This window comes from Gymnogyps californianus, chromosome 2, assembly GCF_018139145.2.
Source record: "Gymnogyps californianus isolate 813 chromosome 2, ASM1813914v2, whole genome shotgun sequence".
Classification (NCBI taxonomy): Eukaryota; Metazoa; Chordata; class Aves; order Accipitriformes; family Cathartidae; genus Gymnogyps; species Gymnogyps californianus.
Genome location: NC_059472.1, coordinates 165,010,902 through 165,034,289, shown reverse-complemented (window position 1 = coordinate 165,034,289; position 23,388 = coordinate 165,010,902). Strand labels below are relative to the sequence as shown.

The window sequence follows — 23,388 nt, the reverse complement described above, 5'->3', positions numbered from 1 at the left end:
CTGTAGAGTGATAGAACGGATTCAGCTTTGCAACTGCTTCCCTACCTCGTGGTCCTCTTTCAAGTGGTATGACTACTGTGTCTTCTGGTGAATGAGAGGATTTCACCATTTGGATGTAAGATGAGCTGAGCTTTTCTCAAGGCCGCATGAGAAGTAATAACATGGTCCTGAACATGTCAGTCCTGGTGTAGCACCCTTCTCATTTATCAAAATGACCTAAGAGGCAGCAGAGGCAGCTACTGAGAACCAAATAAATCAACGATATGGGGGCATGACACAGCACGGGACAGATCCTGCCACTAAAAATTTGTTACTTTGCACTCAACTTCAACCAAAATGTATGCTAATTTGACTGGGGCCTGCCATACAATGCTCTTATGAACCATCCAGATGATCTTCTAGCTTACTGCTGTCGATATACTAATCTTTGTGTGATTTGTGGCAAAGCAACAAAAAGCTGTAAGAAAACAAATAAACAAAGAAAACTCCTCAAAACCCCACCACAAAACAGTTTGCTTGTTCTTCCAATAGCTTTAGATGTCTATTGTCAAGTCAGAGGCTTGGTTTCCAGTGTTACCCGTAAGCCACGGTAAGGGGATTGGGCAACATCATATCTTGGAGACACTTTGAATTTCTCTCTCCCTTCAGAGCCAGAAGTCGTTTTTACAAACAAGGACAAAGTCCAGAAGGAGGTGAAAGCTGCACTATCAGAAAACGCCATGCTGAGCTGCGAGGTGGCCCAGGAGAAGACCGATGTGAAATGGTACAAGGAGGGGAAACTGCTCACCTCGAGCAAGAAGTTCAAGGTGGAGTCGGAGGGCAAATCGCGTCGTCTGGTGGTGGGTCAGGTGGAGAAGAAAGATGCTGGGGAGTACACCTGCGAGGCTGCTGGCCAGAAACTGACCTTCAAGATTGACGTCACAGGTGAGACATACCTTTTCTGAATTACAGGAGAGGATAATAAAGTAATAACTGTCATAGCTGTTACACTATGACTCCGTTGCGATAGCCTGGGCTTTGTTGCAGCCTGTAGCGTTCACCTGATTTTCTGTACCTTGTTGCCTGGATTTGTAGAAATGGGAATATTTGGCTTTAGCATGGCACAAAGGCCTATCTCATTCTTACTCTGTCTATATAATAATAGTTGCAGATATAATAGAAATAATAATCAACATATTATTCAGATCTGTCCCATTCCTGGGATCCCAAAGGGTGATTCTTGTGCATTGAACCTCTTGAAAGGAAAGAGCCATTCGAAAAACCTTTTCTTGTTAGAATTCTGCTCCTATTTCTGAAAACTGAGAGGCTGGAATATGTTTTGTCATTTGCGATTTTAGCAGCAGCGTGCCTCGAGATGAGCTGAAAACTCAGCACTTCTTCTGCATTTGGGCTGTTGTGTGTTTGAGATCTCAGCCTTCTGAGATGCCTTACTACTTCTTTGAGGTGCTGAATGTCCCTTTGATGTGAAAGTTTCCCAGCACTTGGTCTTTTGGAACAGGATTCACAAGGTGCCCAAACTGCTTTAAGATTGTGATGCTAAAGGGAATGTTGACGTTGCAACAATCTTGGGTACCTTGCCATCCATGACCCTGAGCACTGTAGGGAAATCATATTTCCTTTGTCCCTTTGACAGTCACATTTGTGACAGTGGAAGAGACCATGAACAGTCTGTTCCAGAAGCCCATAGTGCTATATTTGTGTCCTAGGTCTTAAGTAAAAGGAATCTGGGAGCTTTTGGTGATATGCAGGACAGAGGTTCTTTGGGAACTTTTGAATTAAATATTTTTTTCCATGGTGGCTTGCAACCATAGGATTGATGTCAAGGACCCTCTTGGTCCTTCCCATTCCTAGGCTCTTACTTCCCTGTTTTCCACATGGTGATTCAGTCACACAGAAGGGTAGATATTGTCCAGTGAAGGCAATCAGTTTTGGCAAGTGACAACCTAAATATTTTCCAAACGTGTGCACAGAAATCTGTGAGACTGATCTCATTTTAATCTCTCAATCAATGTGTTCTTCCTTTTCTGCGCTCAGAGCCAAAACCTGCATTTATAAACCAGGAAAAGGTCCAGAAGGAGGTGAACGCTGTCCTGACAGAAAGTGCCACCCTCAGCTGTGAGGTAGCACAGGATGCAACCAAAGTGAAATGGTACAAGGATGGAAGACTGCTCATTTCCTCTAGAAAATTCAAATTGGAAGCTGTCGGCAAAACCCGGCGCCTGGTTATAGAGCAGCTGGAGAAGAAAGATGCTGGAGAATACATCTGTGAGGCTGCAGGCCAGAAGCTGACTTTCAAGTTGGAACTAACTGGTGAGTGCTCGCTTTGAGGTGCTAAGCAGCAATCTGCGTGGCTTAGAGGAAAACTGGATATTCCCTCCCTGGTGGCCATGGTGCAGCCGCCATTTCCCCTGGAGCAACATCAGTGAACCACATTACACATTAATTTGGCCTTTTTTTATCTAGCAGTGTAGAGGTGGGAAAGCTGGCTGAAGACTTTTTTTGGCTGTGGAAATGCTATATAGTTTTTTGCTTATCTCCTTCACGCACCCCGTCGCCCAACCTGTTTCAGTGGCGGGGAGCTGAAAGTAGAAGTGGGAAGTTTTGAAGAGCAGCAATAGAGCTATGGAGAAAGGTGACTAAGAAAAGCTGGTCTGCTGCTGTGTGTGCCCCAAAACTGCCCAGTTTTGTGGCAAAGTGTTGTACAAGGTAGAGAAGAAGCCAAGAGAAAGGTAATAGAGCAAACAGAAAAGACAACAAGCCGTAAATTCAGGTTTAGCACATTAATATTTCTTCTTAATTTGATCTAAAATCCTAAAAATGGGAGAGGAAAGAATTATACAGGCCATTTTACTTCTAAGAAACAAGTTTTTTGTGGGCAGCAGATAAAATGTATATTTGCATTTCCTTTCCTTTGCTTCTCTTCTAAGCAGAAGCTCTGGGTTGCCTGACAGATCATTTTCTTTCTTCCCGCTCAGCAAAAGATGATACCAGCCACAAATATTGAGCCATATTCCCTGGGTTATTACAGATTATGGATGAGCTGGTGTTGTGAGTCATGAAGAGAGAGTAATAGAAAATTGCTGTGTTAATGTTCAAATCCTTAAGTTATTAGTTTTCCTATTTTAATGTCTTTCCTAGAACCAGAGGCTAAATTTGAAAATAAAGTTGTCCAGAAAGAGCCTCTCATCGTTCAAGAATATGAAAGCATCACACTGACTACTTCAGTAACGCCTGAAACTGCTGCAGTAAAGTGGTTCAAGGATGGAACAGAAATCAAGGCGAGCAAGAAATATGAGATCAAGAGTGAAGAGGCATCCAGGACTCTGACAGTGAACCTGGCTGAGAGCACAGACACCGCCGTGTACACTTGCCAGACAAAGAGCGACAAGCAGGAATTCAAAGTGCAGGTGAAAGGTGAGCAGAGAGCAGCGCACAGGTCATGTCCCAACCCAACAGCGATACTCCTCTCATGGTAGGATGGAGGTGAAGTCCAAACTCTCTCTAAAACTGTTCCAACCTCAAGGCTTGAATTGCTGTTGCAGCTGCTGTGGCTGCCCCACCATGGGCCAGCAAAGTCGTCCTCCTTCCAAATACCCAATTTTTGTCCTTTGCTGGCCACTCAGGGGAACAAGGAAGCCTACCATGGGTGCTTCTCCTGGTGTCTGCTCCCCACTCTCATCATCCTGTTTCTGTCTCCTCCTAACCCCAGTAGCTGGGGCACGGCAGAGCCTTAGCTCTTCCCCACTCTGCTCACCAGCACGACAAAGCTGATGAGGATGTAGAGGGATGTTGTGCGAGGAGAAGATTTGTGAGTTAGTCACACGGGGAAACGGGACCTGAATTGTATCCTCCTCTGTTTGTGGGATGGTGCAGCTGGGATGCTGTTCCCTAGTCATGGCTAAGGCTACAAATTGACAAGAAGGATGAAGTACAGCTGGTCCACAGATGGAGATGAGAGAGATGATGGCCCGGGGTGGTGGCCCAGAGCAAAGGCCTGCTCCTTTCTCTTCAGACACTCACACTGGAGATGTCTGCAGCTGAGATGCCCTCCCTCAGCTCCCTTTGGAGTCATTGCAGAGGAGTGGTTGCTAATTGGTCATGACACACCCGATCTTTTGAAATCTCTCCTTCATGATGAGAGAAATCACACCCTGGATTTCTCTGACTCCATTGGCTGTGTCTCCAGTGACAGAAGAGACAAAGGTGGCTGGGGCTTATGCATCCTTACAGATTTTTACACTTAGTCAGGCAAATCAGTCTCTGATGTAAAAACACCACATGGTCTCATCAGGTAAAAGATTAGAAAGAAAGGAAGGCAATACCCAATCCTGTTTTAAGACACTGTTCTTGCTTTACAGGATGATAGTGTATTAAGATACCGTGTCAAAGGAATCTCCCTAAATTTCCACCTTTCTGGTTTGTTTCTGTCTATCCTGATATGTTCTGGGCTTTATTTATTTATTTAGTTAGTTATTTTTAAAGTTGGCCAGAACCAGTTTCTTAGAACAGGTTTCTTGTCTTTTCCTTTCTCATCATTTTTCCTTCTTCCGGATCTCAGAAATCCCAGTGAAGTTTGCCAAAAAACTTGAAGCTGTTAATGCCGAGATTGGAGGCAGCGTCTCTTTGACCTGTGATGTGAGCCACCCCAAAGGGAAGGTGGTGTGGCGCAGGAACGGAGTTGAGATCAAGCCCAGTAAGCGTTTCCAGATTCATGAGGAGGGGGTCAAACGGACCCTGACAATAACAGGGATCCGGGCTGAGGATGAGGGAGAGTACTCCTGCGAGTCCAGAGATGACAAGAGCAGCGTTACCATCACCCCCAAAGGTATGTCTCTAATGGTGACAATGTAGAGGGATCTTTGGGTTTTGTCCTCGGCCGTTACAGCTCTGCAAAGCTGAGTTTGTTCATGTGTTTGTGCTGTCTCCTGTGTTGACAGCAAAATACAAAGCTCCGCTGCCTCTCTCAGTGTTAGTGGAACCTCTATTTGTGAAGAACATAATGATTTTGAGACCTGTTGAGCTCAGGTCTCTTAATATGTGGGCAAATTGACCTTCATATTGCATTTGAGGCTGGAATTAAGTATCCCAAATCTAAGATGGAATTTTTCTCCCCCTCTTTGTTTGCCTCTCTCTTCTGGCATCTTTATACACAAAACTTACTCAGACATGGGAAATGTGATGACTCATTGTTGTGATCACTTACTGTAAGTAATAAAAATTGATGCTTCCAATAAAATCATCAAAGCTTTTGGCTCTTTGAAGGTGTTTATGCCATGTCTCAAAGATATGCTTCTAAATGTTTTATTCCTATCCATCAGCTCCCAGAGTGGTGAAATTCGTTACGAGTCTCAGCAGCGTGGTCTCTGAGGAAGGAAAAGAGGCTGTGTTCAAGTGCACCGTCTCTCCCAGTGATGCCGTGGTCACTTGGCTCAGGAATGGTGTCAAGATTGAAGCCAGCAAGAAGTATGTGATCTCGCAGAAGGACACCAACCACAGCCTCACCATCACTGATCTGACGCTGGAAGATGCAGCTGAAATCTCCGCCAATGCTGAGGGTGTCGAAAGCACAGCCAATCTCAGAGTCCGAGGTAAGAGGCGATAATGCCCCTTTAACAGGCTGTCACTGATGCTATGACTGACGTTGTTTTACGTCACCTTCCCTCTGACTGATTATGTTAGCAGTAGGGAAATTCTGCTTTCATGTCATTGAATAGGGATGCCCAGAATGCGTTGGGACTGGAGATGCATGAGCCACCATTTTAATTTTCTCTGAAAGCCTGTTTTCTGGATCCTCTACATTCTTACTAATATTTCTTCTGCTTTGGCAGAGGCCTCAATCTCATTCAAGAAGAAACTGGAGCCCCGAACAGTTGAAGAGAGGGACACAGTGATCTTGGAGGTAGAGCTGATCAAGCCTGCAGAAGTGAAGTGGATGAGGAACAGCATCATACTGAAGCCCAGTGAAAAAATAGAGATCAAAGCTGAGGGAACAAAGCATACCTTGGTGGTTAAGGACATCTCCTTTGCAGACAGGGGCTTCTACTGCTGTGAGAGTCCTGATGACAAGACCCAAGCCAAGATCAATGTGGAAAGTAAGTTGAATGATCTCCAGTTCTATAAATACCCCGGACAGGGTTTGGAGGTGGATTCTGGTCTCTTCCATTATCATAATGGCCACTGCCCCCCCACCCACCATGGGGACACAGGGACAAAACCATGGGCTTGGCCACCAGTCAAATGACTGAGAGGAGGTGAAAGCAAGGGCAGTAAACAGAGAATGGCTGGCTGGTTCCTGTAGCCTCCATCTCATCCCACTAGCTTTCAGTCATGCTGTTGCCCGTTAAGCTTCTTAACTGATTCTTCTTTTTCCTCTGAAATATCTCACTCTCTGGTATGCTCTGTTTTTTCCTTTGTATGGCTTTTAGCAAACCATTCCCTCTTCAGCCATCCGTTGCCCTAATTCTTCTCTGCAAACCACCTCTTTCAGAATGTCTCTTTATATTCAGGCAGGGTTAAAAAAAAAAACCTACAAAAGCAAATCTTCTATCTGAGGGTGCTGCCCTTTCAAGTAAGCTAATGGTGTCTCAGCTGTAGCCCTGCACTTCTGTCCTTTTTCCTACATGCTTTTGTCATGATTGTTACAGGATAGATGAAGACAGGATTTAAGCACTTAAGGACTATCTAATTTTGTCTGTAAAGCCCCTGCCACCAATTGGTGCTGTGTAGGTCATAAATAATAGGTAAGGAAGGACTTGATAACAGACTTCAAGTACATAAAAGGCTGTTACAAAGTGGAAGGGAACAATCTGTTCTCCATGTGGGAATAATGACAGGAAATAATGGACTTCAATCGCAAGGAGAAAGATCCAGGTTACACAATAAAAAAGCTTTTTAATGGTTGGATGACTGAATAAGTTGTCTGGAGAGATCTTGGAGCCTCCATCATGGGTTTTAGAAAAGGTTAGTGAAATAACTGTCTGGGATGACGTAAGGAGCTGAGCGTGTCATAGAATGGGACAGGAGGGCTAGATGATTTTTCTAGGTCTTTCTGGCCTTATAATCTTGTGGTCTTCTGATGGAATCAAAGATACTAAAAATTGATGATAGGCTGCCTCATACAGAGCAGGGTTTGTCAAATCACTTCCATGCACTGCTAAGACAACTTCATCTTCAAAATCTTCCTGGCTGACAGTTGTCAAAAAAACACTGCTTTAGCATCCCGACACAGGGCAGTTATCATTTCTGTTGGCAGTTGCTCATCTTTTTTTCCAAACTGAATAGCTCTAGAAAAAAAGAGACATTAGCGATGACTAGCAGCTTGTCAATTAGTCTTGGATTCATGAAGCCTCAATCTAGCACATTACTTTCAGCTCCTTCTGTAGGTAACAGAGAGAAGAAAATAGCTCCAGAGAATGTTTAAAGTCTTAGATGCACTGAATTACCTTCTTGAGTGTCTGAGTATTCAAGGAACCATGGGCGACTATGATCCTGATTCAGAGCTAGATTCAGGTTTACTATCTCATTTAAATCAGATGAACTGGGTCCACAGAAGATAAAGAAATATAGCATTTCCACAGTCACAATGTGCTGGAAGAATGCAGTGCAATACGGGGCAGTTTGCTGCTCCATCCCCTTTCACACGTTGCACCCCAAGGCATTTTTTTCAGACTCTGGGTGATACTCATTTTCCTTCCAGCAAGACGTTTCAGCATTTGGTTGTAGATTCAGCTACACCTATTTTTACGCACCAACTGTTGCTATAGCGAAGTGGTAAAAACAAAAATGATGGAAAAGTGTTTGTATAAGAAGTAATTGGGTAGTCCTGATAGCTGTCAACAGTCTTTTGTGCAAGGTGAGTCATGCAAGCACAAAGGCATATCTGTCTCTGGTTTATAAACTTCCTATTCTGATGGAGAGGATTTTGCCTTGTGCTTCCCAGGTAGCCAGCTACATTCTTATCCCTTATGCTTAGCGTCACTGTAAAAAGTAGCTCCTCTGTTGATGAACTGAGATAGTTTCACGCACTGACGGAAACTCAAGGTGATCTGAGAGGGACCGAGATCAAAAAGGGGAATCGGCTCACTGTAGCAGGGAATGCTTTTTGCATATGATCATCCAAGTCTTAGTTTTGAGATGCAGCAGGAAAGGGGCCATATACAAGAGTCTCACTAGACTATATGTATTCTGCATCCAAGTCCTCCAGCTGAGACGGCACCGAGCTCTTGCACAGCTTCACAGCAAAAGCAAGACTCTAAAAGTAGAAGTCTAAAATTATGCTCCACTTTTTGGGATTTAAGCAAATGGCCTCTTTTCAGTAGAATGTGTTAGAGTTTACATTGAGGTCAGCAGAAGTTCTTTAAATGCTCACAGTCTGGTGAATTGAGCTACTACTATTTGGTGCTCAGCTTTAGGTTACGAAGGCTGATTTTAGAGGACCTTAATTTAAAAAACATGAAGCTGGACTGTTTGGTTTGAGACAGCTATTCCTTATTTACCTTGCTCTGAAAGCAATGTGAAAATCTGTCGACTTACTCCAGTATAAAAGTTGCTTTGTCAAAAGATAAGCATCTGTTCTGATCTTAAGATGCCAGGAGATCCTAAAAACAACTGAGCTGCTCAAACCAAGAACATATCTGTCTGAATATCTGTTTTTAGTTGTGACCAGGAGGAGATGTTCGTGGAAGACTTATTTAAGTCAGTCATGGGTAAAGTGATTCTTCCTCTGATACACCTCTAAGCTTTCAGCAGGGAAAAGCATAAATAGGTCAATTAATTATAGCAGAAATTATACTGGGAACATGAGTATGAAATTTCAAATCTCTGGACACTGTCTATTAAAATAAATCCTGTAAAAGTTCTACCGTTCCCCAACCATTGCTGCTTTATGAAAAGACCTTTGAAAAAGTGATTTCCCCCCCCCCCCCCCCCCCCAATCCTATGTACGACACCAGGTGAGGATATATCCAGGAGGCCACTTACTGAGTTAGAAATGGCTATGCTATTTAGTTAATGTTTTTGCAAGTCCCTTTTGTTATCTCCTCGGAATAATTTCAGTTTGATCCTCAGTCCATTCACTGTTTGAGGAGCTGGAGTATCTATTAACCTAGGGGAAAGGTTAGACAGTAGCAGGTACACTGTGTTCAGCTTAGAGAATAAGGTACCCTGGGGGGATAGGGACCGGATGCAAAATCGGTTCAGAAATTGGGGAATGACGCAACTTCTAGTGAGCAAAGCCAGGAGAGCTGGTGTCTTAGTTTGGGAAGCAAAGAACAAGCTCCTGGAAGTGTCTGTACTTCCCTCATTTGTCTGGTTCAAGACATGTCCTTGGGGCAAATTTGTGTTTAAGTGGTCGTGACATTGGAGAAGACCGTGAGAGAGGAATCAGTGTGGTTTCCTTGAGAGAAGAATTAGACAGGATTCTGCAAAGGATGCATATGTTCCTCTGTAAACCTGCTGTGAGGTGTAACAGCAACAGAGGGGTCAGGAAAGGCATAAGGAGCTGGCATTACATGGAGTCCACCACCGCCCTCCTGTGTGGAGCAGTACTGTTCTTCTACCCAGTTTCTTAATGAAGTCATAGTCTACTCATATCACCTCTGTGGGACCTTTGGGGAAATAGTTTGTTCCCTGTTGTCCCCCATGTGGCATAGGCGCAGACGCCATGAGGAGATGTTTGAGCCTCAGAGAGGCCATGATGTCCTCAGCCCAGGGAGCTGGGTCCAGACCATGACCACCAAACAGAGCCCTCAGCCCACTCCTGGTCAGGTTTGCATTCAGATCCTGTCTGAATGTGGATTATTTCTGCTAACCATGCACTAGGAAGGTCAAAATATTCCCAGGGGACCCATAGGGAGTTGAAGGTTTTTGTGAGTAATTCATGGCTTTGTAGAGGGGTTTTTTGTCGTTTTTTTTAATTGGCAACTTAATTTCTTTTAAGAGTGAGACAAGCTTAAACACTAAATCCATTTTACTGGCTGATAGGGCACTGATGTCTTGTAGTGGGAACAAGTAATATCCACCCAAAACATGGATGCTTTGTCCCCCAAGATGTGAGATGTCAGCGCACTTCACACCATGTCATGGATTTTTTTTTTTTGCTAAAAGCTTTCTCCTCTCCCTGTTACTTCCCTCCCTCCCTTGTTTTATTCTAGTTGAAAAGCTGAACAATATTGTTTATTCCTTTATGCTCTATTAACCTCTATTGATCATCTTCTTTCTCTTGAATCATGCCTGAAGAATAAATATTTTCAGCAACATTTCTCTTGCTGTACAGCACAGGGAGCCCGGTCCCAGTGTAAATAACAGCATTATCTTCTTCTAGAGTGTTTCTTCCTGATGGTTATTGGTGACCACCTCACCTGGCACAAGAATGCCTCTACTCCTGTGTGTATGTGTACAACTTTAAAGCTTACTTCTGGCACAGACAGTGAGTGTGGTGGATCTTGCTAGAAAAAGGGTCAGTTTGCCCTTTTGCTGCAATGTTTGGCTGACTTGGTTGTCCCAGCTGAAAGCATCCATTTTAAGAATAGCAGCCATGCTAGTAGTATGGTCATGAACAGGTTTTATTTCCTGCAAAGGTGGTTGTTTAATTGGCAGAAACCAATTAATTGGCAGGTACCTGCATGAGGAATAGGGAAATAATCTATTTTGGAAGTCCTCAGGCTGTTTCACAGCTGTTGGTGTGAGATCTCCGACTTGTCCTTGTTTTTTCAGTGAGGCAGATCAAGCTGGTGAAAGGTCTTCAGCCCCTCGAAGTCTCTGAGAAAGGGACCGTCACCTTCGAGGTGGAGGTGTCACATGAGGACGTGGAAGGGACCTGGCAGAAGGACAGCGTTCGGCTGAAGCCTTCACCGAATATCAGTTTTGGTGTCCTGGGGAAGAAACATTCACTGACTCTTTCTTCGGTGACTCTTGAAGATGCAGGACTCATCTCCTTCAAAGCAGATGGCATTCATACATCAGGGAGGCTCACTGTGACAGGTACACAGACCCGAAAGTCTCAGGCCCTGGTTGGTGTGGGACATGGTTGTCTTCTGACCCAGAGAGTGAGCTTTTAACAAGGCACACACTTTCCTTGTAACTGCAAGGGATGTTAAGCACTGGACCATCATCACTAACGTATCCTTCTAATGTCCACAGGATTATTGTGACATCATTGTCCACAGAACAACTCGTGATAATGTGCTCAAAACAATACCATTTTGTTGTCACGAGTTTTATAAAGTGTGGAAGCTAGGCTCTGCCTATTCATTATTGCTTGTGCCAGATGGTCCTGGAGACCTAATTCCCTACTAACTGGACTTTTTTTTTTTTTTTTTTTTTTCCTCCCCAGAATTGCCTGTGAAAATCAGCAAACCTTTGGTAGACGTCAGTGTAACTCAGAAGGACAAGGTCACATTCGAGTGTGAGCTGTCTAGGCCCAACGTGGATGTTAAGTGGTTCAAGGTACAGCACTTAACAGATAGCGGTATTTCAATTTCTGACTTCTCTGGAAGGGAATGAGAGCCTTTAATTTCACTTCCAGGGGATGTGAGTCTGAGCCTTTGCTATACAGCTCTTAGCATTGCTCTCTTGTCCTTCTGTTCATTTACTTGCTCAGTTCATCACTCTCTGTTATTTATTTACTGGGTGTGTTTATCAGGTTGAAAGTTAAACTTTTCTGTTCTTGCACAGAATGTGAGCGCTGCTGTTGATAGCAAGGCAGTCTTGTGCTTTACTTCACACCTAGCGGCTCTCACCCAGGATTTATAGCCTCATTGGGAACTGTGATTTAAGGTGAAGCCTCAATTCCCTTTGCACCTGACAGTCATTTTGGGGATCAGCTCAGGCATTTCATGTACCTTCCTTGGGGCTCAGCTGATACTTCCCTTAAATGGGGATAACAGCATTTCTTCAAGGCAACGTCTGAAGGGACTTATTGCCAACCCTGTACAGAGCCTTAAGCCTTCAAATAGGTGCCTAAGGTCAACCAAAAGTTCTGCACATTCTTCAGCCATTCCTACTTCTTGAAAACTTTGCAGAGTGCTTAAGTTTCAGCGTATGTTCCAGTAAGCACAGTTCCATTAAGTCCAATGAGACAGGTGAATTAAGCACAGATCTGAATGTTTGTTTTGCTCACTGCAGACATAGAAGAGTTGATGGTGATCTGGTTTGGCCTTTTCCCTTCTAGGATGGGAAGGAGCTCCGACAAAGTAAAAAAGTGGGGATTATTTCCCAGGGAAATAAGAGAAGCCTCGTTATTCACAAGTGTGAATATGAAGACCAGGGAACCTATACGTGTGACGCAGCTGAAGACAAGACATCAGCTACCCTAAAGGTTCATGGTATGTTTGACTGAAGTAGGAGACTACATCTACTGCAGTATTTTTGACTACGCAGCAAGAAATCCTTCGTGGACAGTTTGTGTATTTTTTAATTACTCATTTTGGATAACTTTCTCTTCCTAGTGAGAAAGTGCTGGTAGAGCTGTCCTGTGCTTGCTCTGTCCTTAGAGGAGTATTTTTGGAAGAGGTGCTGACTTAGTTTTCCATTTATCATAAGTGATTTCTGTTCTCTGGAATGTGAATGGTGTTTCTAGATTGGCAAGTTAGCAAATACCGGACAGCCCGGCACAAAGCAGAGATTCAATGGCTGGTGCTGACGTGGTTTGGTTTAGCTTCTGCCATTGTCACGGGGGGACTTTGCCTGAATACGGACTCGACAAGCCTTGGGTATGATCTCAAGAAGTGCCCTGCTTTTTATGTTGTAAATGCTAAGGCAAGGGTCCTGATTTCTGACTGCACCTCTCCTTTATGCTCAAGACTGTTTTTCCCCTCTGTGTGTTGCACTGCGCAACTGGTCAAGCGCCGGAGGTATTTTGTCACCAGGCTCTGAAGCACCGGAGATAAGCTAGTGCTAAAGGCCAGTTACTGAACGGACACGTCTGCTGTGCCCTGGCAGATGTTATTTTCCAGAGGGACACCTGAAAAGACAGATCAGCTCTTTCTTACTGCTTACTAGATGCTGTCCTCATGTGGCCACTTGCGTTCAGCGATATCTTCATGAATATCTGTCCTGTTCCATTGCTCCATTGAAGTCCTCTTTTTTTCCCTGACTTTGTGATTGGGATGGATTGCTACTTGAATGCTGGCTGGTTTGCATTTGAGCTCTGCTCCTGAGGCTAATCCAACGTGTATCAAGGCCTTCCCTTTCAAAAGGAAAGGGCTGCAGTAGCACAGAAATAGGGGTCAGTTCAGACATGAATTAGTGCAAAGCTGCAGAGTTAAAGAGGATTATAATGAGTTCGGGGGACTCTGAAGAAAAGGTATCTCCTAGGTAAAACATGTGGCTGAGGTCCCTGTGGCTGATAGAGTCCAGACACACAAGCAGGGGAGTAAGAGGAGAACATGCAGAGAAGCACGTGAATGAGACAGGTTTATAGTGGCACAAGAGATTGTAGGCTTGTGTTTACTTTTCCTTGGCAGATTTTCTTTCATTAATATGTTTAACTTCTTTTAAAACCTGTGTAAAGTTCCAGCATCCATAAAATCCTCTTGCATAGAGCTCCACTGTAGCTGGTAATTCTACCTGTAGGTTCAAGCATAAAATGTATTTACTATGTTGAAGAGAGAAACTGCCCAGGAAGGGAGGCTGGTCTAGAATAAAACAAGTCCCATTTTTTTCCATGCAATTATGCAGAAGGTAAACACACTGCACTCGGTTACGGAGAAACCCCAAGTAAATATTTGTCTCTCTAATTTCACAGCCCGAGATATCAAGATTGTTAAACCACTGGAAGATGTGGAAGTGAATGAATATGAGAGTGCGTCTTTTGTCTGTGAGATTTCACACGATGAGGTCCAAACCCAATGGTACAAAAATGACAACAAGCTGAAGGCTGCCGACAATATTAGAATGCGTCAAGATGGTAGGGTGAAAAAAGGGGATCCCATTCTTGAATGGGGGTGGGTTGGAGTAGGTGCTGGTGTTGGAGACTAGGCGGAAGGGTCTGACCTTCAAAATCAAGTTAAGAAGGCTGAGTAGAGAGTTCCCCTTTTGTTTTGGGACTGCAGCTAGGCTGGGATGGTGACATGGTGGGAACTTTAATAAGGCAAATTTCGTGTCATCGCACCATCTCACGCTTCCAGCAGTGGGTAGGAATTTGTATCATCTGACAGCGGGTGGGATCCTTCTGTTTCAAGTACTTTCCAGATGGTGGGGACCACATTCAGTCAGTCCTTGGAGGAGCTGAGGTTACATTATCCTTTGATACAGGGACATAGATATAGGGGAATGGTCAGCCTTGCTGCCGTGAGAGCAGGTGGTGATGCACTGAAACCAGATGAGCGATGCTCAACCTGGCAGCGTGCCTTGGAGAGTGAAGCTGTTTGCTCAGGGGAAGCTGTGTCTGGTTGTGTATCTGTTCTCAGGAAAGTCCTATTCGCTGACTTACACGTGCGTCCAAGTCGAAGATGCAGCAGAGATCAAATTTGTAGCAGAAAAGGCAGAATCTCGTGCCCAGCTTACTGTAAAAGGTAATTATGCTTTTCATGCCAGTACTGCTTAAGCTCTCTCATGTTACAAACTAACCAACTTCCCTCACTTTTAACGTGAAGAAAGTTAAACACCACCTGGAGCTTTCAGGGAAAGAAAAACTCCTGCCTACCTTACTGCATGTGAAATATCAGCCTCACTGCTGGGAACTTACTTTTGCTAAATAACAGAGTTTAGTTTCTCAGAAGGTTGATTTTGTGCCCTAAAACTTTAAAAGTCATGTTTGAACTTTGAGGGACAAAAAGCTGTAGCTTGACTTTCTCCTACATTTTCTTTCTGATGTATGTTTAAAAAGAATACAGCATTTTTTTTTGTGTTTAACTTAAACAGTGTGACAGAGGCAGAGAGAAGGAAGACATTTGAATTAACACACTGATGAGGAGCTCAGGAAATCGGAGATCAGTCCCTGGCTTTCCCATAGCACTGCTGTGCAGTGTTGAGTAAATTACCTCTTATGTTTGCAGTTCAGCCATCCAAGTGGTAAAATAGGGATAAAAAGTTTTCCTCTCATTAGCTCTTCACTTGCTGTGTGTTAGTTGAGTGCTTAGCACAGTGGGGATTCCTGTCATCGTCCACATAACTGACCATAAAAGAAATATTGCTAATGAGTTTTTAATTGGCACCTTTCATGGAAACTGCACTGATTATTCCATCTTTTTTTTTTTTTTTTTTTTACTCCTTTTAGAGCTGCCTGTAAAAATTGTGAAGCCTTTGCGGGACAAGATTGCTCTTGAAAAACATCGGGGATTCCTGGAGTGCCAGGTGTCTCGTGCCAGTGCCAAAGTTAGGTGGTACAAAAAGGACATTGAAATTCACCCTAGTGACAAATACGAAATTGTGAGCGATGGTGTCTATCGGAAACTCATCATCAATGATGCAGATTATGAAGATGAAGACACGTACACTTGTGACGCCTTTGATGACAAAAGCAGTGCTACTTTCTTTGTTGAAGGTAGTAAACCATTTTTTCCCCTCTAGGATGCATTGGATGGAGGATTGGCTGATTCAAAAAGCCCGTGTGATTTAATTTGAAAACACAATACAAGTTAAAAACTATTTTAATTCAGTGTTGATTTCTTCTGAATTCCATTGATATTGCTTCCTTTCAGGATTATAAGGGCAGGAACATCCTAGGAAATGAATATATGGTACATGCTCCTAAGGAAATTCCTATTCCAGAGAAGTTATCAGATATACTGGAGAAAGTTTGTTGTTCAGAGAAAAGTTGCTGTAGCTAGCCAAAGTCTTTCCTATTATCAACACCTGCATTTCAATGAACCTTCTTTTCCATTTTACATAGTGCCAAGATGTCAGAGTAGGAAGGTGGCTTTAGAAACAGGACTGGGAATCAGGAGATCTGGATTCTCCTGGGGCAGTGTCACAGTCTCACTGTCTGACCTGTGACCAGCAATATATGTTTATTTTTATGCAAAAAAAGAATGTTTTAAGGCCTTTTGAGCCAATAAGTGCAGTATTCAAGCGCAGTAAAGATGGCATGAGTGTGCAGGACACTAATGAAAGAGTTCTTTCATGACTCCTAAGTCCCTGCTTTCCCATTCCATCCTTCCTCCAGAGCAATCCATTAGTATTGTAAAGGAGTTGTGTGATGAGGACGTGACTGAGCCTGAAGAAGCCAAGTTTGAATGCGAGATATCCATTCCATCCGTGAAACCCCCCAAATGGTCTCTACGCGGAGAAGTCTTACAGGCCGGCAGAAACATTATCATGCAGCAAGAAGGCACCATCCATAGGCTGACAATACTGAAAACGAGTGCTGATATGACAGGCACCATTCAGTTCTCCATTGGCAAATCAAAATCCACAGCAAACCTGCTTGTCAGAGGTAATGTGATATATCCTGGCTTGAATTAGATAATGAGAGATCCTCCCTCTCATAGTCCCTGGAAAGTAATTTTTCAGACACGCTGTCTAATGTGCAGGCTCCACTGGCTGGGGTCTTGGAAGTGTATGTGTACCCGGAAGATCCGCTTCGTTCCCAATTACAAGTTGTTGGGCACAACGCTGGATGCACGAAATGAGATGGCAACGTCTTAGGAAGGGATCTGATTAAATGAGTTTGGTGTGCCTGGTATTCAAATCTGGTATTCAAATCTATTGAGCTAAGACTGGCTTTTGTTTTGGTTTGGGTTTTTTTTCCTTCTTGACTTTACCAAAGAGGACAAAACAGATGAAATTTGCCAGGAGAGTTTATTTTGTCCTATTTTTGAACTAGACAAGTTTGATAGCTCATTTACTTAATCCACTTTGTCATTGACTTGATCTGGGACAAAGCTTCAAGGCTTTTTATCTTCTGCTGTCACCATAGTAAGTATCTCCAATCACATCCTGAAGTCCTTGTTTTGTCCTTAATTTGCTCTTATTTGAATAAAAACTTCAATTAGAGAGCAATTCAGTAAGCACTGAACCAGAACTGGACCATGCGTTTGGTAGTCAATATACAGTATTATCTTATAGAAACGAGCATTCACCATGTTGTTTTAGCTTCAAAGCAAATCAGCTCTGTAACAGAAAGCTGTAGCATCATCTGAGCAATTCACAAAATAGTTGTGAACGACATATGCATGAAATTAATTGGCATGAAAATACAGATCAGAAACTTTCCTCTTCAGATTGATCCTTTCTTCTTTCCCAACCCTGCTTTCCAGATTACCACATACAGATCACCAGGAAGATGGAGGACAAGACAGCTCTCGAGCGCCATTCAGTCATCCTGTCCTGCGACTTCAGGCCTTCTCCAAAGGTTGTGAAGTGGTTCAAGGGCCACACACCCATTGAGCCCTCCGAGAAGTACAAAATCAAGCGGGAGCAGCATTCGGCAGAGCTCAAGATTTTGAAGGTGAAGCCTGAAGATGCTGGCGTGTACAAGTGCAGGGCTGGAAACGCGGAGACAGAAGCCACGCTGACCGTTGAAGGTACGAGCGGTTTGCAGCAGGGGGGCTTGCCTGTTGCATGTCCTTATGGTTCAGTGTTTCACTCTGGGTTTCTCTTCTTGAGTAGAGGTAGATTCCCACAGTCATCTTCTGCTAATTTTATATAAATGCAATATCTTAAGTGAACTGACTGCATTATGCACTGTGCTGATAGTCCATGATACTGAAATCCAGCAGTTGCCATGAAGTAGGTAATGCCTGTGGAAGGGCACCATCTGGGTAAGGCAGAAATTCACGTGTCTTTCTCAAGGCACGTTATTTTCCATTTCATCCAAGGAACTAGAACTCTGGTACTTCTAGCTAAAAACGTCCTTTATGTTAAACTGCTACAGGCCTCTGATTCTGGTGATCTTGGTTGTGGTTTTCATTTCCTGACCACTGTGTCAGCTTTTATATCTGCTATATGTTTCTTATTCATAATGATGTTCTACCTCATCAAGATATGGCACTATTTTTAGCCAGTTCTTCAACTCTGGTGAAGCTGTAGGAAAAGATGATCGCTGTGTCACTTTCAGCAAGACTTGGAGATGAGCCACGGAATCGTTTCCATACGTCTAGGGAGCAGCTCGTGGTAACGGTTTGGCCTTGCAGAGATTCCTCCAAACGTCAAAATTATTTAATACTCCCAAACCCTCCTCCGAGTTAGCTAGTCCTTGAGAAACAGCATTTCATGAGTGGAGAAGCTGCAAAAAGAAAACTCTGGCCAAGGACTGGAAAATAAAAGAATTCAATTCCTGTTGCTCCCTAAACCTGAGCAAGTTGCTTAATCTCTTTGTACTTGCTGTTTGTGGCAAAACCATTGTCTTCATCTCAGCCTCTGTGTTTCCCTGGCAGTGAGACAGGGTCAATTCAGTTATAAAGTGTATGTGTGTGTGCAGTGATGAGCACACAGGGATTGGAGCTCTGTGGGGTATTTAGGCATCACTGTAATGTTATTACCATTTTAGAATTAAAAACAAATTTGTTTTCTTAATTTTAAATGAAAAAGAAAAAAAAGCAGAACAGTTTTATGTGTAAAAAGTGAATTGAGGGCTCTGGACAATGAAGTATTTTTAATGGACAGGTTTTTGTTGGACCAAATGCAGAACCAAGTAAATGAAATGTAATGACCCATGGTGGACAGGAGACCAGACTAAATCATCTAATAAACTCTAAACACTGTGAAATCTATTTGTGGTAACAGTACTGATTTATGGTAACAGTGGTGATGATGCACCTTGATTTCCTACAGCCCGCAATGTAGAAGTACTCAAACACCTGCAGGACGTGGAAATCGAAGAAGAGAGTTCCGCTGTCTTCTCCTGCGAGCTGTCTCACGATGACGAGGATGTGGAATGGTTCCTCAACGGCACCCTCCTTTACACCAACAATTTCAATGACATCAGGAACGTTGGCAATTGCTACACGCTGACGATGAAGCAGGTCAAGCCTGAGGATGCTGGCACAGTGACAATGAAGTCAGACAAGGTGTCAGAGAGCGTGCGTCTGAAGGTGATAGGTGGGTCGTGATCACACACCTCCTGAACATAAATAAGAGAGGCAAAGGAGCTCTTATTTACCATATCCATGCAACAATCCTGCTCATAAGCTTCACCTCTCTGGGGCCAAGTAATAAGTGTGCAAGGGCTTTCTTCCAGTGTAAGTTTCTACTGTAGCTGATGATTTTTCTAAGGAAGACTGTTTTGGTCTCCTGCCAAACCTTTCCATAGCTATTTAGCATCCTTTTACTTGTCATCAGGATAGTCTCAAGAGCAATTTCCTTTACTTGTAGGTCTCTTCAATAGTATATAGTCTATAAACTGTTATTTATAAAGATTTTTGTCTGCAAGAAGCTGAGCTTCAGTGTACCTCCAAGGGTAGGACACACCTTTCAGCACATCAGTTCTGGAGTTGGACTGATTCAGTAAAGAGAAGGCAGTTTGCTGCTGTCCTTAATATGCCTTAAAGTTTGGTCACACATCTGCGTTGCTGTGGTTTAACATGTTCTTATGCATCAGCTAAGCCACAGTCAGTTGCATGAATTATTTTAGGCATGTTAGAAACATGAGGTAAAACTCTCACCAAAATTTCAGAATCACATTTTCTTTAGCAACACGCCCATACATGCATGCTGAAGTAAATCATAGTGATTTGTTATCTTAAATTAACTCCTTCATGTATCTGGAAACTTGAGTGGTAAATGTTCTCAGCCATTCTCTCTGAAAGTCAGTCTGAGGTCCTCCATATCCTCTTAGAGAATCACTCCTCTTATTTCCTTTGCATTTTTGCCTCCTGATCATGACTAATTTGTTCTTCCCAGAGTATCTGAATAATTTGACTCTTTTACTCTATCCACTCAGAGTCTGAAGGATTTCCTCTTCCTTCTTTCTTTTATATCTGGTCAAAAATTTCCCCTGTATAAATATCTTCAGTGTCAAATATATTTTAAATTAGATAAAAGGAATCAATAAAACAAGGAGGCAAGAGCAAAAATGTTCAGGAGAGTGAGGAGAATGTGCAGCACATCCATTTATTGCGGCTCCTACTGCATGAATCCTCCTTCATGAAAAGGCAGTGTCAGCTCTCTGGCTTTACATCCCAATTACTTCTCTTCACACATTTTTCTTATGACCTCTTGACCCCTTTCCACTTGCAGACTGCTGCAATGAGAAAGGTTGTTCCCAGAGAACTTTTTCTGCTCCTCCACGATGCAGACAAGGGCTTCCCTAAACCTAGTCTATCTTGTTGAGTAGCTATTCCGTATAGGTGTGAAGCTGTCCCTCTGGCCTTCACTAGGGCCCTACATGCCTGCTCCGAGCCCCATTCCCTGTGATGGGATCTCCTGTGCCTGACAGATGCCCCAACACAGAGAAAAAAAGGAGTCCTTGCAATCTTATAGGTGCGCAGTCAAAAGAGAGACCATGATTACAGCACTGAATATCACTACCTGTCCACAGCAATGCAGGCTGCCTTTCCCCTTCCCTGCATCCTCCCATTAATAAATTCTGATTTCCCTAAAACTCATTCCAATTATGAGGTGTGAGACTGCTTTAGGTTCTGCATTGGTATCAGCAGCATTGCCAAGGGTTTATTTAAGCTCTCTTTAAATATTTGGTAGCAACTGAAAATGTCTCAACTTAAATATCCTGGTGGTTCTCTGTTTTGCCCGTTAACCTTCAGAGAAGCCTGCTGTCTTCATGAAGTCCTTGGACGATGTTTTTGGTGAGGAGCGAGGTGTGATTAAACTGGAATGTGAAGTCTCCAAAGAGAAGGTCAAACCTGTTTGGAAAAAGGATGGCGTGAAGCTCACTTCTGGTAACAAGTATGAGCAGATACAGTCTGGGAAGACGCTGTGCCTCCTTATCCATGACCTTGAAAAGACAGATGCAGGCTTATATACCTGTGATATTGGCACTGATGTTGCCAAGTCAAAGGTCAGCGTTCAGGGTAAGTATTGTAGACGATGGCCAGGCAAGGGGTGCTCCAAATATGGGTGGGCTTGGTCCCTCTGTCTCACACCTATTCCTCCATAAGCCTCGCATAACATAGTGATGTCTGAACAATCCCTGTTACTCTTTGATGTAAGTATATCTGGTGTTTCAGTGAAAATCTCGTGTCAAGAATGTAGTGACAATGTTTCCTTCCTAAACAGTCCTAAGGTGCAGAAATCCTCCCAGAAGAGCAAATAATTTCTCAAAAATCCCACCCCAAACCAGAAAACCAAAAAAACCCAAGCAGCTTGTGTTTCACATTTTTGAGCTATTAATTCAGAGTCCGATGTGGGAACACAAAAGTAGGACAACATTGTCTATTGAAGAACCCAGCAGTTCGGCCTGTCCTCTAACCCTTGCGGCTGCTTGAAGGAAAGAGAATTGTTCATGGCTTTCAAACTCATTTTGATAATGAGACAAACTTTGAATTTGTCTGATTTGAACACCGGGGGTGATAGAATGGTAACAAGTTAACAAATACAAACACCCCATTTCTCATATCAGCATGGAGAAAAACTTCACACAACATCCCAGAGGCTTCCTGTCTGACAGCTTTTCTCCCCTCTAGCTCATTGAATCTTGACTCTTCTCGACTGAGTGAGCTGTTCTTCATGCAGTCCTTCCAGAGCAAAGCCAGGAGATTCACGTGTCCCTTTTTCTATAGCTTTGTGGTGATTCTGAGCGACGAATGTCTGAGAAATCCTTCCCATGTCAAATACATCTGTAAGGAATGCAGTGGTGTCCTGCCAATCCAGTAGATAAACCAGTCTGATGAGCTAAAAATGTCAATACTACTGCTTATGTCAATCATAAAAGCCTTTTCTCCTTGTATTAACCTACTTTTTGTCTTCCAGAACTGAACATTGGCATCACCAAACGGCTGAAGAACACTGAAATCCAGGAGGGAGAAGATTGCACTTTTGAGTGTATTTTGTCCCATGAAAGCATTGACGACTTCAACTGGACACTGAACGGGAGCAAAGTGGAAAGTGGTGGGCGATTTAAAGCCTCTAACATAGGTCGGAAATATATGCTCAATATCAAAAGTGTGATTCCTGATGATGCTGGGGAAGTAATTTTCACTGCCCGTGGTCTAACCTCCAAGGCTTCTCTGGTTGTGAAAGGTAATGAGACCAGAAAGGTTCTGGGGTTTGATTTCTTGGGTGTCTTTTCATAAGGTATGTCAGTAAACCATGAAGGCAAACTCTTGTTACGATCAGAGTGAATAGCAGCCTTCTCTGTGAGCCTTGAAGCACTGAGATTTTTCCTTAAAAACAAGTGAAAGACTGAAAGTTTTTATAGATATTTGACAATTGCAGAATACACTGGGTAGTGTAATTGTACAGACAATTACTACCCAGACTGTGTGCATCTGAGATAATCACCCAAGGCTCCCTGGGTAGTCAGTGGAGAGAAGAAATAGGTAGTTTTCAGACATGATTCATCATCTGCAATTAGACCTATTTAGGACAAAACAAATTGTTCCTTGAAGTCCATTGTCTGTACTTAGCAGATCACTGCTGGCTGTAGAGTGGCCCCAGAATGAGTGCCTCTGCTACATATCTCCATAGCATAGATGTCTGTATTTAGTGAGACAGATCCCACCCTAAGTGCATGCCTACAGTAGCTTCAGTGACGACAAAATGACATCCCCTGAAACAGATGCCATCAGGACAAGTCCTCAGTTCCTGTAAGCAATCGTTAATATTCACCGAGAGCCCGTAACTGCAATTAGTATGTACTAAAGAGCAAGACTGCTTTTCCCCTCCCTTCTCTAACATAATATGAGTCATTCACTGGGGAATGTGAAAACTTGCTGGTTATTTGAATTGCAAAAACCCCAACCATATAGTGATCATGATTTTTATTCAAAGTTGGTTTTGGTTTTTTTTTTTTTTCTTCCCCCCCTCTTCAGAAAAACCTACTGAGGTTACAAAACAGCTGGAGGATAAAACATCAGCAGTGGGGCAGGACATCAGCCTGAGCTGTGAATTGTCGAAACCTGATGTGAGCATCAGGTGGTACAAAGATGGCAAAGCAATCCGAAAAAGCCAGAAATATGACTTGCGCCAAGAGGGAACACGGGCCATTCTGATCATCCATGACTCCACGGTCAAGGACAGTGGGGAGTACACCTGTGAGACAGAGGTCTCTAAAACGAAAGCCAGGATCACAGTGCAAGGTCGGTTGAAGCATGCAGAGGGGCTAGCGTGTATAGAAGTTGGGGTAAATATCTACAGCCTGTGGGAGATGTTCTTCTCTTCTGTCTCCCTAAACAGGATCAATTTTTAGTTTTCAAAAAATGTCATGGATTAAAAGCTTTAAAAAAAAAAAAAAAAAACTCTGAAAAAACACCTCATAGGTACTGAAGAATCTTATGTGCTATGTAATGAGCCAATCAATCAGTAATTTGAAATAGTCTTTTTTGAATATGG

The 23,388-nt window shown here is 43.2% G+C and overlaps 1 protein-coding gene across 1 annotated transcript in view; it reads left to right on the top strand.

Moving 5' to 3' along the window:
* OBSCN (obscurin, cytoskeletal calmodulin and titin-interacting RhoGEF) overlaps positions 1–23,388 on the top strand; it is a 190,277-nt gene that overhangs the window by 42,475 nt on the left and 124,414 nt on the right. The window contains exons 16-32 of the mRNA XM_050890946.1: positions 649–924; positions 2,035–2,310; positions 3,139–3,414; positions 4,559–4,825; positions 5,319–5,588; positions 5,829–6,092; positions 10,714–10,980; positions 11,333–11,445; positions 12,170–12,323; positions 14,409–14,513; positions 15,218–15,484; positions 16,106–16,375; positions 17,199–17,465; positions 18,715–18,981; positions 20,643–20,909; positions 21,808–22,077; positions 22,869–23,135. Of these exons, the coding sequence (XP_050746903.1) occupies positions 649–924; positions 2,035–2,310; positions 3,139–3,414; positions 4,559–4,825; positions 5,319–5,588; positions 5,829–6,092; positions 10,714–10,980; positions 11,333–11,445; positions 12,170–12,323; positions 14,409–14,513; positions 15,218–15,484; positions 16,106–16,375; positions 17,199–17,465; positions 18,715–18,981; positions 20,643–20,909; positions 21,808–22,077; positions 22,869–23,135 (4,143 nt within the window). The remainder of the gene's footprint in view (positions 1–648; positions 925–2,034; positions 2,311–3,138; positions 3,415–4,558; positions 4,826–5,318; positions 5,589–5,828; positions 6,093–10,713; positions 10,981–11,332; positions 11,446–12,169; positions 12,324–14,408; positions 14,514–15,217; positions 15,485–16,105; positions 16,376–17,198; positions 17,466–18,714; positions 18,982–20,642; positions 20,910–21,807; positions 22,078–22,868; positions 23,136–23,388) is intronic.